Source organism: Bos javanicus, chromosome 1 (genome assembly GCF_032452875.1).
Source record: "Bos javanicus breed banteng chromosome 1, ARS-OSU_banteng_1.0, whole genome shotgun sequence".
Lineage (NCBI taxonomy): Eukaryota > Metazoa > Chordata > Mammalia > Artiodactyla > Bovidae > Bos > Bos javanicus.
This window is the reverse complement of record NC_083868.1, coordinates 130,455,566-130,473,979: the sequence shown is the minus strand read 5'-3', so window position 1 is coordinate 130,473,979 and position 18,414 is coordinate 130,455,566. Positions and strand designations below refer to the sequence as shown.

Here is an 18,414-nt window from a genome sequence, read left to right as displayed (position 1 = left end):
AAGGAAATAATGGTGTGCCAGTTTGGAGCCCAAGACTCAAGGGGCCTTGATTATTTCTGCTCTCTCCTATTGAGCTCTTCTGCCCTGTGGAAGTGAAGTTGCTCAGTCGTGTGTGACTCTTTGCAACCCCATAGACTGTAGCCTAACAGGTTCCTCCATCTGTGGAATTTTCCAGGCAAGAGTACTGGAGTGGGTTGCCATTTCCACCTCCAGGGGATCTTCCTGACCTGGGGATCAAACCCAGGTCTCCCACATTGCAGGCAGACGCTTTACCCTCTGAGCTACCAGGGAAGCCCCTTGGACAGAGGAGCATGGCAGGCTACAGTCCATGGGGTAGCAAAGAATTGGACACTACTGAGCGACTAAGATGATGATGATGATGATGCCCTGTGGAAGAGCCCAAGCTAAATGGTGAATGATAAAAGACACATGACCCAGTCAACCCAATCACCCTGATATCCATTCAACTCCAGAGCCACCTAGCTGACTTGTATCTGATAGCAGGTGCATGAAGGAGCCCAGCTGAGAACTGCTCAGCTGTTCAAGCACAGTAATACTAAAAGGGTTGTTATTTTAAGTCATTAAGTTTTAGGAGGGTTGCTTACACAGCAAAAATAAAATGAAAAAGACAAAGATGGACTAGAATAAGGAGAGGAAGCAGCAACAAGAGAAGTTTGCCTTTTTACTTTATGGTAGGTAAGAATATACCCTGTGACCAAGGATACTTTGGAAGACAGTCAAGCTTTGCTTTCATGGAAAAAAAAAAAAAAAGTACATATAGCTGGAGGCCTTTAAGGGAGTGTCAGCTGAACAAGAGAAGGAGAAGGATTCATAAGAGGTCAGTTGGAAAAAAAGACACACACACACATTCTATGATAGAGAAAAAGGGGCAGTATTTGGTCATCAGCCACACAAAGGGCACCAGTGCTAGATTACGCCAGCACCAGTCAAGAAAGATTCTACTCTTTTGCTTTCTATTCTCACTCAACATCCACCCTCACTGCCAACGTGGAAGAAGCCAGATACATCAGAGGACTAGGAGAGAAGAGGAGCAATGAAATAATGAAACAGATCACAATCCCTTGCCACACTGCTTATTTGGAGAAGTACAGGGCAGGCACAAAATAAAGTAAGCATAAAGCAGAAATTTTGAACTGGATGAGAGACTGAAATTTTGATGGAGATTTAAATAATTTTTCTCCCAATTTTTCATCAAGAAATTTTTGATGAAATTTCCTTAAATGAAAATAAAGAGACTATGAACAATAAATACTATTTATATAGTCAGGGTTCACCAGAAACAGAATGAACAGGATGTGTACTTTTGTGTGCATATGTACGTGTGTTTATTAATTATAAAGAACTGATTCACTCTATTATAGGAGCTGATAAATCCTGAGATCTACAGTTAGCAATGCTGGAGACCCAGAAGAGCCCATGAAACAGTTCCAGTCTGAATTCCCACAGGCTTGAGACCCAGGAAGAGCCAATGTTTCAGTTCAACATTTGAAGGCAGAAAAAAAAAAACAAAAAAATTGATGTCTCAGCTCAAAGGCAGTCAGGCAGGCAGAAAGTTCCCTCTTCCTTTTTGTTCCCTCAGCCTTTGTTCTACTCAGGCCTTCAACTGATTTGATGAGACTCACCCACTGTAGAGAAGGCAATCCACTTTGTCCCAGTCTACCATTTCAAATGTTAATTTCACCCAGAAACACCCTATAGACATACCTAGGACAATATCTGACCAGATTATCTGGGCACCCTCTAGCCTAGTCAAGTTGACACATAAAATTAACCATCACAAGTTCACCCCTTGTCAATTTGACACCCATACACTTTGCTTTAGGCACTCAGTCATGTCTAACTCTTTGAGACTCCATAGACTGTTGCCCACCAGGCTCCTGTGTTCATGGAATTCTCCACGCAAGAATACTGCAGTGGGTAGCCATTCCCTTCTCCAGGGTATCTTCCCAACCCAGGGATTGAACCCGGTCTCCCACATCACTGGCAGATTCTTTTACCATCTGAGCCACCAGGTTTGTCTTGAAGTGAACTGAAAGTTGCTCAGTCGTGTCCGACTCTTTGCGACTGTATAGTCCATGGAATTCTCCAGGCCAGAATACTGGAGTGGGTAGTCTTTCCCTTCTCCAGGGGATCTTCCCAACCCAGAGATTGAACCCAGGTCTCCCACATTGCAGGCAGATTCTTTACCAGCAGCTGAGCCACAAAGAAGCTCAAGAAAACTTGAGTGGGTAGCCTATCCCTTCTCCAGTGGATCTTCCCGACCCAGGAATCAAACCAGGGTCTCCTGCATTGCAGGTGGATTCTTTACCAGCTGAGCTATCAGGTTTGCCTTGAACCATACTTAATCTCCAAATACACACAATAACAAACAAGATCATTGATTACCTAACATGATACAATTATGCTGTATACACTGTATATCAAAGATGCACTAAAACCCCTTTGCCAGAAAAGGAGGTGAAGTCCTAAAGTGATGATTACTCTTTCCTTGATGTGTTTTCTAAACCCAGCTTGTACATTTGGAAGTTGTCAGTTCACGTACTGCTGAAGCCTAGCTTGAAAGATTTTGAGCATAACCTGATTAGCATGGGAAGTGAGTGCAACTGTCCGGTGGTTTGAACATTCTTTAGGACTGCCCTTCTTGGTAACCAGGATGAAGACTGACCTTTTCTAGTCCTGTGGCCACTGCTGAGTTTTCCGAATTTGCTGACATTTTGAGTGCAACACTTTAATAGCATCATCATTTAGGATTTTAAATAGCTCTGGTGGAATACCATCACCTCCACTAGCTTTACTGGCAGCAGTGCTTCCTAAGGTCCACTTGACTTCACACTCCAGGATGTCTGGCTCTGAGTGAGTGAACACACCATCATGATTATCTGGGTCATAAAGATCTTTTTTGTAAAGTTCTTCTGTGTATTCTTGCATTGCTTTTGCTTCTATTAGGTCTTTATTGTTTCTATCCTTTATTGTGCCCATCTGTCCATGAAATGTTCCTGTGATATCTCCAATTTTCTTGAAGAGATCTCTAGTCTTTCCCCTTCTGTCATTTTCTTCTATTTCTCTGCATTGTTCATTGATATCCTGATAACTTGATATCCTTCTCCTTGATATCCTGTAATTTAAAAACAATGATATAGGACTTCCCTGGTGGTGCAGTGGTTAAGAATCCACCTGCCAATGCAGGGGACACAGGTTCAATTCCTGGTCCAGGAAGATTCCTAATGCCATGGTGCAACTAAGTCCACGTGCCACAACTACCGAGCCTGTGCTCTGGAACCTGTGTGGTGCAACTACTGAAGCCCTCACACCTAGAGCCTGTGCTCCACAACAAGAGAAGCCACCACAACGAGAAGCCCATTTATCACAACTAGAGAGTAGCCCCCCAACTCACTGCAACTAGAGAAAGCATGGGCGCATCAACAAAGACACAGCACAGTAAAAAATAAATAAATACGTAACAATTAAAAAAACTATGATATAAAATTCAGTTCAGTTCAGTCACTTAGTCATGTCTGACTCTTTGCCACCCCATGGACTGCAGCAAGCACGCTAGGCTTCCCTGTCCATCACCAACTCCCAGAGTTTACTCAAACTCATGTCCATCGAGTTGGTGATGCCATCCAACCATCTCATCCTCCATTGTCCCCTTCTCCTCCTGCTTTCAGTCTTCCCCAGAATCAGGATCTCTTCAAATGAGTCAGTTCTTCACATCAGGTGGCCAAAGTATTGGAGTTTCAGCTTCAGTGTCAGTCCTTCCAATGAATATTCAGGACTGATTTCCTTTAGGATTGACTGGTTGGATCTCCTAGCAGTTTAAGGGACTTTCAAGAGTCTTCTCCAACACCACAGTTCAAAAGCATCAGTTCTTCGGCACTCAGCTTTCTTTATACTCCAACGCTCACATCCATACATGACTATCAGAAAAACCATACCTTTGACTAGCTGGACCTTTGTCGGCAAAGTAATGTCTCTACTTTTTAATATACTATCTATATTGGTCATAGCTTTTCTTCCAAGGAACACGTGTCTTTTAATTTCATGGCTGCAGTCACTATCTGCAGTGATTTTGGAGCCCAAGAAAATAAAGGCTGCCACTGTTTCCCCATGAAGTGATGGGACCGGATACCATGATCTTAGTTTTCTGAATGTTGAGCTTTAAGCCAACTTTTTCACTCTCCTCTTTCACTTTCATCAAGAGGCTCTTTAGTTCTTCGCTTTTTAGTTCTTCCTGGACCAGGAATTGAACCTGTGTCCCCTGCATTGGCAGGTGGATTCTTAACCACTGCACCACCAGGGAAATCCTATATCATTGTTTTTAAAGTAAGTGTGGTGTCATCTGCGTATCTGAGGTTATTGATATTTCTCCTGGCAATCTTGATTCCAGCTTGTGCTTCATCCAGTCCAGCATTTCACATGATGTACTCTGCATATAAGTTAAATAAGCAGGGTGACAATATACAGCCTTAACGTACTCCTTTCCCGATTTGGAACTAGTCTGTTGTTCCATGTCCAGTTCTAACTGTTGCTTCTTGACCTGCATACAGGTTTCTCAGGAGGCAGGTCAGGTGGTCTAGTATTTCCATCTCTTAAAGAATTTTTCAATTTGTTGTGATCCACACAGTCAAAGGCTTTCGCATAGTCAATAAAGCAGTAGTAGATGTTTTTCTGGAACTCTCTTGCTTTTGATGATCCAACAGATGTTGGCAATTTGATCTCTGGTTCCTCTGCCTTTTCTAAATCCAGCTTGAACATCTGGAAGTTCATGGTTCATGTATTGCTGAAGCCTGGCTTGGAGAATTTTGAGCATTACTTTGCTAGCACGTGAGAGGAGTGCAATTGTGCAGTAATTTGAGCATTCTTTGGCATTGCCTTTCTTTGGGATTGGAATGAAAACTGACCTTTCCCAGTTCTGCGGCCACTGCTGAGTTTTCCAAATTTGCTGGATACTCAAATATGACATAAAATCATTATGTAAGAGAAAAAGAGCAAGAGGAAAAAAAAAACCTTTGCCATGTGTGTATTTACAAATATATACACAGAAAAACATAAATATATACATACATACATGCTGGGAGCCGGTGAGGCATTCCACTCGTGACAAAGGTCATGAGGAAGGAGGCTCAGCATACGCAAAGGCGGGATCGAGCCTCAGGAGTCCGCCTGGATATTCTCGAGCATTTTCCCCCAAAAAACCATAGTCTGCCTATTTTATTGCTTTGTGCTCTCACCTCTGACTTTACTGGGGGTTGTCCCCTACCACCATCTCGCTCTCTCTCTGTCAAAGAGTTAACTTACACCTCCAATTAATAAAGTTCCTGGGCAATTAGGAGTGTTTAAATCCAAACCCCTCAGATGGCTCTCTAACTCGCCTGACAAGTTTACCCGGACTCCTGCAGCTATGCATACGATTGTTTACAGTCTCCTAGCCTCAAGAGGCACGGGAAGCTTAATATATTCAAATAGCTTAGAGCCTCTCAGAGAGTTAGAAACTGTCAGAATAAACTAGTAAAGGATTTCATTGATGAGTCAATGTTTGTTGCCAAGTTTTCACATCCCCTAAATTGTATCCTTGAATATGTATTAATTAATAGTTGGTATATAGAAAAAATAAGTAGTGGCCTTGGTGTTAGTAACTTTAGACCCTTAAGGTAATAAATTCTTTCCTTTGTTGTAAACCCATTACACATCCGCCCTATAGGAATGCAATTTTATCTTTGGAAGATGGCGCCAAACCTTAAAATAATTACTCTTAGAGAAAATAAGTCTTTGTTGATAAGTCCTTGTCAAGAGTCATAAAATGTTAGTAGGCCTTCTGGCCAGAAGATGATGTAAATCACCTAAACCATTTGTATACGATAAATTTGCAGGAAAGAAACCTTGGTTTTTGATAAGAATCAAAGACTGCTGACTTTGCATCCCCTATTATCCTCGATGTGTAACTTAGGGTATAAAAGCCCCTGTTAAAAATAAAGCTAGGGGCCTTGTTCATCAACGTTTGGTCTCCCCATGTCATTCTTCCCTTTAACTTCCAGCTGAGTCTCCATCTGGAGCGCGGAACCCACCACGCTTACTAATTATGCCTGGGCTTCTAAGACCCACTCGAGAAGGTGTCTAGGGTGAGGAACCTTCCGCTATTTGAGAGGGCGCCTGCGGCCTACGTAAGTGGTGCAAACTTCTTGTCTTGAAGTTTTATTGGTCTCCCGCGTAAACCAAGCTACTCAGCCTCTTTTCTCCACTGAATTTTCCTACTGAGCTATCCTCATTCTATCATTCTTTATATCTCTAATTAGCATATAAATAGTCGCCTAGGCCATCTCTCCTTCGAATACCCTGGATCAGCTGGGGCTGGTCCCCAGCACACACATAAATATATGAACATATTCATAACAAAAGAAGGAAGCAATACACATGACAATTATAATCCTCACTTCTGTTGTCATCATATGGTCACAGCTGGTATTTATCACTACTTTCTTCCATTACCTATTATTTATTACATCTGCCTTCAACAAGCACCTCAGATGCTCCTGGTTCTTTACTTGCTGGTGTAATTCAAATCTTCATTTCTGAAGGGTCTGGACCAGGCTGTTGGAGTTTTCCACTGACCTTTATAACAAGGCACGGCAACACCTAGAGATGCCCTAAGGGAGCTCTTGTATTCTAGACACACTCTTCCTTTCCTTCCTTGTGGTGCAGTAGTACACTGCTCATCGTTCTGCCCAGTGGGAGGATTTCCCTTCACTACTTTCCTTCAGGGATGCCCCAGATAGGAGCTGTAGTGCTGTAGCTGTGTACTTTAATGTGGTGCCTACATATCATGCAAAGCCATCTGCAAACCAGGCCTAAGTCTCTTCTTGTGTTGACTGATCATAAGGAACTCCCCTTGAAGCCATAGGTGTAGGCAGGGAGAGAGAAAGTGGTGCAGCAAGAATGGGAAACCGTGGGCATTTGGGCCACTTCTTCATGTAATTTATTGTGCCTTTAGGGTCTGCTCAGGCCCAATTTCATATGTACCACCTTCATTCAATGATGGAGTGCTGCTGTGCTCACCCAACTTTATGGCTGGTGGGTCAAATAACACGCAGTTCATGATGGGTATTTCAGGTTACATGGTAAGTTGGTTGCCCACTGTTAAGTCTTCAGTCTCTACTCAGACCCAGTAAAAGGCCAAGAGCTATTTCTTAAGAGGAACGTAGTTATTTGCAAAGGATGACAGGACTTTTTCTCCAAAGCTCTAAGGATCTGACTTGCGACTCACCTACAGGGGCCACCAAGGGCTGCAAGCAGCACCGCTGTCTGCCAGGACAGTCTAAGCCACCATGGACCTCCAGGGTCCTGTGGCCCAAATGGCAGAGCAGCTCGCACAGCAGCCTGGACCAATGCAGAGCCTTCTCTTGTTCTGAGCCACACTCAAAACAAGCACCTTTTCAGATCACTCAGTAAATGGGGTGGGAAGAACACATCACAGGAGGAATATGCTACCTCCAAAATGCAGAGACACGCTGGGTGCTGTGCCACATTTTTGGTTGTTAGAGGGGCCCGAGGAACAACTTATCCTTTACCTTAGACACGATATTTTGACATGCCCACACCACTTGAGCCCTAGAAGTTTCACTACGGTAGAAAGTTCCTGCATTTTTGTTAGATTTATTTCCCATCCTTTAACATGCAAATACCAATAATTTGCTACGTCTTGCTCGGTAGGTCTAATCAGCATACTGTCATCAATGTAATGGGCCAGTGTAATATCTTATAGAAAGGAAAGTGATCAAGATCCCTGTGAACTAAATTATAACATAGGGGCTGATATACCCTGAGGTATATAAACATGGAGGGCTGATATATTCCCGAGGTATAACAGTGAAGGTATATTATTGGCTTTGACAGTTTAAGCAAACCACAGAGAAAAAAGATTTTCTCCTTTCACTCATAAGTATTCTCAGACAAATCCAGAATAATGTTTGACCAAACATGAGGACACCCTGTGGCCCAGTCACAAATACCCATATAAACTGAGATTTAATAACTGTTAACATTTTGCCATATTTTCTCAGCTTGGTGTTCTGTGATTACCTAGATGGGTGGGGTGGCGGCGGGGGGTGGTGGTGGTAGGAGGGCGGTCCAAGAGGGAAGGGATGTATGTATATATATATAGCTGATTCCTTTCATTGTACAGCAGAAAGTAATGCAACATTGGGAAACAATTATACTACAAAAAAAACCCCCCCAGTTTTCACAAAGGTGCCTGGACATAATATCAACACAGAGATGGACAAAGAACCAGCAACAATTAATTAAAAATGTAATGGAAAAAGGGCTCCAATTAATAATAGCAATAAAAGTTGTAAGATAACTAGATAACCTAGGAAATAGAACAAAAAATATGCAAGAGCTAAACTTAAAAAGATACAAAACTTTATTAAAAGGTACAAAGGAAGACCCAAATAAAATTAGAGACATATTTCTGAGTGAGATGATTCAAAACTATAAATGTGTTATTTTTCCAAATATTAATCTAAAAAGATAAATCAATCTCAGCTCATCTCAGTGGGATCTGTTTTTGAGTTGACATTGCTCATATAGAACAAATGTGCTAAAAATATATTCAAGAAAAAAATTTAAAAGAATACCCCAAAAGGTATCAAAGCTGACTATAAAACTACAGAAATTAGTATAGAAATGAGACACTACAGAGTCTAGAAATAAATCTATGCATCTAAGGGAATATGGTAAACATTTCAATTTCAATAAAGTAGAGAAAGAATGGTCTACAAGAAACTGCAAACTCAAATGCTTGTAGAAGCCGAGGAAGAGCACAAATAAGTGAAGCAAGGATGGCATGGGACTGTGGCTAACTGAGGAGCACACAGCCAGGCATGACAGGGGCAAGGCTGAATTCTGCACTGGTAACCACTATGCAGGAATTTGTTGCCAGATCCTTTGACTTTTTAAGAGAAACTAGAAATAAGGACTTAAATAAAATTTCTTAATTAAAAAATCTAGTAATTAATTCAAAGTTAAAAAAGACCTGTAAGGGACCAATAAAATATGAATGCAGGCCCAGCTCAGTCAGTAAACTACCAGGCTTAACTGCTCATTTGCTCAATAATAGATGGTCTATACATCAAGCAAGGTTGGATCACTATATTATACCACAAAGAAAATTAAGTTTCAGGTGGACAAAACATACAAATTTTAAAAAAGTATAACAAGGACCTTAAGAAGTAGATTTACTTATATAATAATAGTATCAACAACAGCAAAAACAAAAAGATAAAAAAGGAAACAAGAGAAATGGCTTAAGCAGGGAGAGTAAAGAAAAGGATTATGGTATCTATTAAAATCTTGTCAGGTTTTTGCTGCTCTACTTTGAACTAGGCCAAAGTCTCTTTTCAAGGGACAATTCTAAGTCAAGGTACCAACTTCTAGCAATTAGGTATGTCATGGCAAGACAAAACACGCTAAGCACATGCAAATAAAGGATACAAGTATTCCTTACTAACTGATAATTTATCATACTGTGATTCTTAACCAAGGTTCACTGTAAACACCAGTCTTTTTGTCAGCAATACCTGGAAGTATCTCTGGTCAATCAGAGCCTGCTGCTGGTTATCTTTGCTGGGCTCATCTTTTCCCTCTTTGTCCTCAGCTTTTTTTTGACTGATAATATTCTGTAATCTAAGGGGGAAAAAAAACCAAGAGAATACATAAGTTTTATTAAACAGCGGATTAAGATAACAAAATAAGCCAATGATCCAGCTACCCTCCCGTTAACTCTGTCATTTTACATATGTGTATGTGCATGCATACACATGCATATAATCATATATACATTTTTAATTTAAGCTATATTGTCACCAGAAAACGAAAAGACCTTTTCAATAGATACAATATAGAAGGAATCCCTGAAAACAACAGGAATCAGACTGATGAAGTTATAACCATTCCCCGACACTTACAAAGAACAGAATAGGAAAGAACTACAATAAAGAATGAAAACAACTTCCAAGGTGCTCCAAGTTTGATATTGTAATGGCATCAATAAACAGTGGGCAGGGCAAAGTTTGGGCACTGCAACAGCAACAACTAGACAGCTTGGTCCTTCCTTCATATTCCACTGGTGCCAAAGAGAAGACAACAGTGAAACCTGCTAATCAAGAAGGCATGAAAACTCAGAGACCATTGTCCCAGGTGGCTACCAGAACTCTAGGGGAGTCTCTGTCCAAAAACCTAAAAACATATGAGTGTATCCACTTAGAGATATCCAAAGAGCTCTAAAAGTCAGGTGTAGTAGACATTTCTCCCCCACCACCTACCTTAGAAAAAAGTCCCTTATTAAACCCACTTCAAATTAAACATCTTAAATCTGAGTATGCCTATCAGTTTCCTGTGGAACTGTGACCTATTAAACTGATTCCATGACTCATCAATAAGCTTGAATTGCTGTTCGTAAAATATTTTCCTACTAAAAAACAATAGCTTTCCCACTGTTTTTTGCTTTGTGAACTAAATCTAATCTCCATGTGTTAGCATTTGAACTTCATGCTGTCAGTCCTAATCCAATATTCCTCCTGACTCCTTTCTTAATGTCATCTCTTATTACCATACTACAATTACCTCCTCCACTCACATGTATTCCCCTTGATATTCACTCAACTGTTTTTCTGTGCTCTCTGGAGGACATATGTCCAAAACAAAATAAACAGAATTAACTCTAGATAAAAAGTCAACCTCTTTCCTCTAGTAGACACAAAGACCTCCCAATCTATTTTTCACTTGTTTTGTTGTTCACTTGCTCAGCTGTGTCTGATTCTTTGTGACCCCATGAACTGTAGCATGCCATGCTTCCCTGTCCTTCACAAGCTCCTGGAGTTTGCTCATACTCATGTCCACTGAATTAGTGATGCCACCCTACCATCTCATCTTCTGCCATCCCCTTCTCCTCCTGCCTTCAATCTTTCCCAGCATCAGGGTCTTTTCTAATGAGTCGGCTCTTCATGTCAGCTGGCCAAAGTATTGGAGCTTCAGCTTCAGTCCTTCCAATAAATATTCAGGACTGATTTCCTTTAAGATTGACTGGTTGGATCTCCTTGCAGTCCAAGGGGCTCTCAAGAGTCTCCTCCAGCACCACAGTTCAAAAGCATCAATTTTTTGGCATTTAGCCTTCTTTATGGTCCAACTCTCACATCCATACATGACTACTGGAAAAAGCATAGCTTTGACTGGACAGCCCTTTGTCAGCAAAGTGATGTCTCTGCTTTTTAATACATTGTCTAGGTTGGTCATAGCTTTTCTTCCATGGAACAAGCATCTTAATTTCATGGTTGAAGTCACCGTTGGCAGTGATTTTGGAGCCCAAGAAAATAAAATCTGTCACTGTTTCCATTTCTCCTCCATCTATTTGCCATGGAGTGATGGGACCGAATGCCATGATCTTCATGTTTTTAATGCTGGGTTTTAAGCCAGCTTTTTCACTCTCCTCTGTCATCTTCATCAAGAGGCTCTTAAGTTCCTCTTCACTTTTTGTCATTAGGGTAGTGTCATCTGCATACCTGAGGTTATTGATATTTCTCCTGGCAATCCTGATTCCAGCTTTAGCTTCATCCAGTCCAGCATTTCACATGATGTACTCTGCATATAAGTTATATAAGCAGGGTGACAATATACAGCCCTGACATATTCCTTTCCCAGTTTGAAACCAGTCTGTTTCATGTCGGCTTCTAACTGTTGTTTCTTGACCTGCCTATAGGTTTCTCCGGAGGCAGGTAAGGTGTGTATTCCACTCTCTTTAAGAATTTTCCACAGTTTGTTGTGATCCGTACAGTCAAAGGCTTTGGTATAGTCGATAAAGCAGAAGTATATGTTTTTCTGGAACTCTTCTGCTTTTTCAGTAATCCAATGGATGTTGGCAATTTGATCTCCAGTTCCTCTGTCTTATCTAAATCCAGCTTGTTCATCTGGAAGTTCTCAGTTCACATACTGTTCAAGCCTAGCTTGAAGGATTTTGAGTATTACCTTGCTACGTTGTGAAATGAGCAGAGTTGTGCAGTAGTTTGAACATTCTTTGGCATTGCCCTTCTTTGGGACTGGAATGAAAACTGACCTTTTCCAGTCCTGTGGCCACTGCTGAGTTTTCCAAATTTGCTGGCATACTGAGTGCAGCACTTTCACAGCATCATCTTTTAAGATTCGAAATAACTCAGCTGGAATTCCATCCCCTCCACTTCCTTTGTTCGTAGTAATGCTTCCTAAGGCCCACTTGACTTCACACTCCAGGATGTTTGGCTGTAGGTGAGTAATCACACCACTGTGGTTATACAGATCATTAAGATCTTTTTTGTATAGTTTCCATTTGACTTCTCATCTCTTTACCATATTAATATACTTGACAGTTTTGCCTAAAAGCAGTGCCAAAAGCATACTGTCTAGAAAACAAAAGTAGCATAGAAAAGCCAACAGTCTAGGAGGACTACAAGTAAACGGACATATCTGAATTTACATATTAACCTTGCATTCAGGTGAAAAAGTTTAACTTCTCAACAAAGTGTTTACAAGTGTGATTAACATTATACTATGGACATACAACATTTTAGCTGCCAGGACAATAACCTAAACATGTCATTGAATGTACTAGCTACAGTCACTCTGGGAAATGAAATGTGATTCAATTAACTAAGTAAATTGAGAGATACCCTTAATTTAATAACAATGACAACATATTTGGGAGCCTGGTGGTGATAATAATTAGTATTTATTGAGAACCTTCTCTCTGAAGGTACTCTTCGAAGCACTTCACATGTATTAATTAATATATTTAACCCTACTGTTTTTCTATATTTACAGAAGTTAAGGACTAGTAAAATCTAGGAACTTATGGGAAACTGACCTTTGGTTCAGCTAGTCTCACAGTAAATATTTGCCATAGCATAATACTTCTGAAAACCTTTGTATTAGGCAAAACCACACATGTGAAAATAACAGCAGTCAGGAGAAAAGTTAAGTGTTAGAAATCAGAGTATTTAAAAACTGATGTAACTATGTAACTAGACAACTAACAAAAAATAATTGGTGCCTCAAGATAAGTTAAACAGCTCAAGTATGTCTTGAGGTTGTCTCCAACATTACAAAATCCATAGCCAACAGAACAGAAATGTTGGCTTGAGGATGCCAAGATTATGAAGATGGAAGGTGAGCTCCTGGCCAAAGAAGCCAAGGTTAAAACAGGTGGGGAAAGAAGTACAACTTGTCTTCAGCCTCCAGTCTGTCTAATGCTAGGGGTCAGGGAGGGAACCTTGGGTACAGGTTCTTATTTTAAATTTTCTTAAAACAGAGCTGAAAGGGCAGGTGCCTATGCTATGCTATGCTAAGTCACATCAGTCGTGTCCGACTCTGTGTGACCCCATAGACGGAAGCCCACAAGGCTCCCCCATCCCTGGGATTCTCCAGGCAAGAACACTGGAGTGGGTTGCCATTTCCTTCTCCAATGCATGGAAGTGAAAAGTCAAAGTGAAGTCGCTCAGTCGTGTCCGACTCCTAGTGACCCCATGGACTGCAGTCTACCAGGCTCCTCTGTCCATGGGGTTTTCCAGGCAAGAGTACTGGAGTGGGGTGCCATTGCCTTCTCCCGGGCAGGTGCCTACATACTAGCAAAGCTTTCCCCTTTCCAAAGTCTATACTAGTCTCCTTTACCATGGGGGAAAAAAACCACATGAAAACAATGTAACTACTATGTTAATCTAATTACTGCCTTACTTTCCAATTGCATTTGACTTAATTGGTGTTTTAGAAACCTGTGTTTGAGCAGACTATGCTGCACTTAGAAATATTCCAGGATTGTTTTGTAGTCTACAGAGTGGTGAGCAGAACCTGAAGACCATAAAAATCCCCTAAAATGGCTAAGGAATTCTTCACATACTTAGCAGATACTCATTTCACATAAACCGCAGCAATAGCTATGTTTCTCTGTGGAGTCTGGGAAATCCAGAAAACTGCCCTTCCAACTTAAAAACACTGATATCTCCTGTTTTCAATAGCCATTCCCCTAAGTTTTCACGTGCAGACACTTTATAGCTTTTAACTGTGTCTGCTGAAGCCTTTTCATAATCTCATGGTGACTCTCATGCAATACTTTTTTCACTGTGACTCAGGTATGTTTCCATATCCTGCCCTTTCCCTAGCCTATGAAGCCACAGGAGTCATCTGTGCACCATGTCACCGACTGACACTTGCTGGGTGCCATTTCATGGGGAAAAATGGGGTACCAAGAAGCCAGCCCTTCTCTCTTTGGCCTCTTGTTTATATTATTGAAGTAACTGAATAAAGCCTTGATGATTAATTTGCTTGGCTTATTCTGACCACCTCAACTTCTGCCAGCTCAACACATGGGTGATAAGATTCTGATTTTATTTTCTTCTAACAAAATATAAATACCACTGAAAAAATTAAATAGCATTAGTGTAGTACCTTTGGCTATCTTGCACTGGCAGATCTATTTGATTACTTCCTAGCAACAGAACTTCATAACCAACTTGCTTATAATATTAGCTCAAACAAGCTTTTGCATGTTAAATTAGTATCATTTGATATTGAAGATTGATTAGTTGAGAAGTACAGATCTAAAGAAAAAATTTAATTTTCTCTGGTTATAAAAGGGAAAGAGACTTTCCCCTCCTTTTCTTGTAGCATTTCCTTTAGAAAACCTGTAGTTGTAAATCCTTTCTAAGTATGAAGATTCTGTTAAAATTTAAATAAGCCTCCTGCTTAAAATTAGCAGTGTCTTGGGAGCCTTAGAACCATCTCTTTGAAATAAGGACATCAAGGAAGAGGGTGCCTTGTCTCCTTTTCCCTATTGGAGCTTAACCTAGGATCCTGGCTCTGAGTTGTAACCTCCCCCTTGTCACAAGATATAATTAAAGGATGAGATTTCCTTCTGTCTTTGCAACCTCTTTAGCATACTGCCTCTAATGCACATCGCAGTCTGGCTCAATATTTATTCCAACTGTTATATAAAACTGTTTCTTTTTTTCCCTACACATGTGGAGAATATTCACTGGGTTGACACATTTTTATTTCTAATTATTTCCTTAACATCAGTAGTTCCTTGACAAAAATTCTACCTCTGCCCCTGCAAAAAATAAAAATTTGAAGTTTTACATTAAAAAAGTTTTTTTCATTGGGTTTTTGCTTGGTTTTAATTATTAGTGTGAGCTTGAGAGTCCAAATGCTTAGGTGTGGGTCTGATTTCTTTCCAATTCTTCCACAAGCCACCTGTGCAATATGGGCAAGTTATCTAACATTCTTAATTCTGTTTCACATCTAGATACTATAGACATTTAAATTTCAAATATAAATTTCTAAAAACACAAATCATTTCTTCAAAATTCAACAGAAAAATATAGCTAGGATTGGTTCTAAATCACAATTTTAAAGTCTAATAGAGAAAAGTCACTCTAAAAACCACAGCACAAATGAACAACAAAAAATATATACACAGTAAATTCTCATTATTCATGGCAGTTATATTCAATAAAGAACTGTATACACTGAATTAGTGAGGACTGAATCACTGCTCCTAGGGGAAATACAGGATCAGGTTCCTGCATGCCTCTCTGGTCACATTTTCCTCAACTGATCAATATATAACCTTGTTTTACGTGTGTTAATGTTTAAAGACATCTTTTTTAATATTGCTGTTTCATTAACATTGGACTCATAGCTAACAGCACCATAACTTATGCCTAAATTAAGTTTCTCTAACACATATATATTCTCTGTAAGGTACATCACAGCCTTCTTGTGAATAGAACACTAGATTGTACTTCAACACTGTGCTTGGGACCATCTTGGAGAAATCACCAATAAAAAGCAAAAAATGGAAAACTACAAGTGGCATGTGACAACAGAAACAATGACTCTTTACACCATGAAAGCGGAAATGCAGGCAGAGTATCACCTTGTTCAATAGCTGAAAATGTGTATACTGGGCATGTCCATGAATAACTGTGCAAGTGCCACCACGACTTATTTGAGGATTAAAAATAAATTACAGCAGGTAGGCAAATTCACAAATATGCAATCTGCAAATAATGAGGAATGACTAGGTATCTCTATGAATATATGTGTAAGCATTTATGTGTGTATGTATGTTCACTGATACACTGAGGTCAATAAAAGTCCATTGAAGGGGATCAGGACATGCCACTCCAAAATATGCCATTTTAAGGGAGTTCCTGGTGGCCCAGTGGATTCCAGGCTTTCACTGCCTTGCCCCAGGTTCAATCCCTGGTCAGGGAACTGAGACCCCACAAGCAACATGGTGTGGCCAAAACAAAAACAAAATGTATCATTTTAACATAAGAAACTTTTAAACAGAAGGAACTTGAGAATTGATGCATGCAGGAAGAACTCTCTGACCTCTTCGCTTTTCCCTGAAGCAGACCAGGATATCCTGTGAGGGTACCCTCAAGGAGGGTAACAAGCTGCCCTCCTTGTACCCCAGGGCAAAGAAGCATCTTTGTCTCTGAAGAAGCGAAATCCGAACTTTCCCCGGTTTATTACCCTCAGCTTACACCCTTTTGTATTATTACATTTTCCAACTTTCCACTCACTCTTCATCAAACCTAGTATTAAAATGCTCAGACTTAACTGTTTCTTCAAGTCTTCATTTCTTCTCAGGTCAGGTAAAACTTACATTAAATAAACTTATACTTTTTTCATGTTAATCTGTCTTTGTCAGTTTAATTTTCAGGCCCAGCCTGAGACTCTAAGAGGGTTGTGAAGTTTTCCTCCTCTACACTTTCTCCTCTGACTTTTTGTCCACCTTACATATTCCTCTTCTCAGCTGCTCCTTAACCAATTTTCCTATCTCAGTTAATGTTCCAACAACTACTTCGTTATTCAGGACTAAAAATTAGTCCTGATTAAGTTTTTTTTTTTTTAATCTTTTTGCGTGTTAATCTTTTTCCCCTCAACTGCCTATACCCCTAATCTATCCTCAATCCATCACCAAGTCTGATCATCAAATTCTACCTCCAATATTCCAAATACTTCTTACCACCTCCACTCCTGCCACCTTTGACCATGTCACCACCACCTCTTGTCCAAACTTGTACAATAGCAACTCTCACACTATTTTTACCTTTGGTACTTACACTATAGGGGCTCCCCTGTTGGCTCAGATGGTAAAGAATCTGCCTGCAATACAGGAGACCTGGGTTCAATCCCTGGGTCCCCTGGAGAAGGGAATGGCTACCCACTCCAGCATTCTTGCCTGGAAAACCCCCATGGACAAAGGGGCCTGGTGGGCTACAGTCCATGGGGTCGCAAAGAGTTGGACACAATTGAGCGACTAACACATTTTTACCTATATCAAAATTGTCTTATTTTTTTCATTGCCCTTTACATAAGATTCATGAGAACAGGAACCTTTCTTTTTGGTTTACCACTGTAATTTCAGTATCTAGAATGCCAAACAGATAGGAAGAGGTACTATAAGTACCTAAAATGTTAAGCAATAGTAGGAAGGGAAAAAAATTTATTTTATTTTATTTTTAAACTTTACAATATTGTATTAGTTTTGCCAAATATTGAAATGAATCCGCCACAGGTATAACTGTGTTCCCCATCCTGAACCCTCCTCCCTCCCCATACCCTCCCTCTGGGTCGTCCCAGTGCACCAGCCCTAAGCATCCCCAAGCATCCAATTGAATGAATGAATGCAAACTTTCTGAACCTTCCATTTCTCTTTTTTAGTTTTCCTTCCCTACTATCTTAACTCAATATGTAATTCCTGGATGGCCAGAATACTTGCCTTTCACTGTGGCATGTGTTACCATAAAGAAAATGTAGCTGTCACTGAAAATTGAATCAACATAGGCTAATACAACTGATTTAATACATCTAATGCATATATTAACTCATATCATTTTTAAAATATTTCATCCCCATGCTCACCACACTACTTCAAGTCCCATTCCCTTGAATCAAAGAGTAGACATAGCTAATCTTCAGAAAATACTATCACTATTTGAGGACCAACTTGCTGAAATTCCTGTGAGTATGTGTTTTTCAAAGTCATAAAAGAGAAGTGGTGGATATGAATGGCTCACTGCATTCATTCTGATTCTTTAAGCTTTAATATACGATAAGGCTATGATTCAGGTCATCACTACCACCAACAAAAATTTGGGCCTTGTCACCTCTAATTTCAATGATTCTCTTGCAATTTCTCCATGACTTCCAAAGTCAACTTATTAAAATATTTGCCTTTTATATCAGACAATTACCTTTTCCTTGTTCTTATTTAAGATGAATATATAGCCAAATCCATTACAGTAGAAACTTTTTAAACTGTGGAACCAGAAATACCCCTTTTTAAAGTCTTCTCCACAC

General features: G+C 40.1%; 1 protein-coding gene across 8 annotated transcripts in view; it reads right to left on the bottom strand.

The window, feature by feature from the left end:
* CEP70 (centrosomal protein 70) overlaps positions 1-18,414 on the bottom strand; it is an 87,510-nt gene that overhangs the window by 14,287 nt on the left and 54,809 nt on the right. For all 8 annotated transcript variants that reach the window (XM_061420522.1, XM_061420533.1, XM_061420550.1 and 5 more), the window contains one exon: positions 9,597-9,702. In XM_061420522.1, coding sequence (XP_061276506.1) covers positions 9,597-9,702 — 106 coding nt within the window. The remainder of the gene's footprint in view (positions 1-9,596; positions 9,703-18,414) is intronic.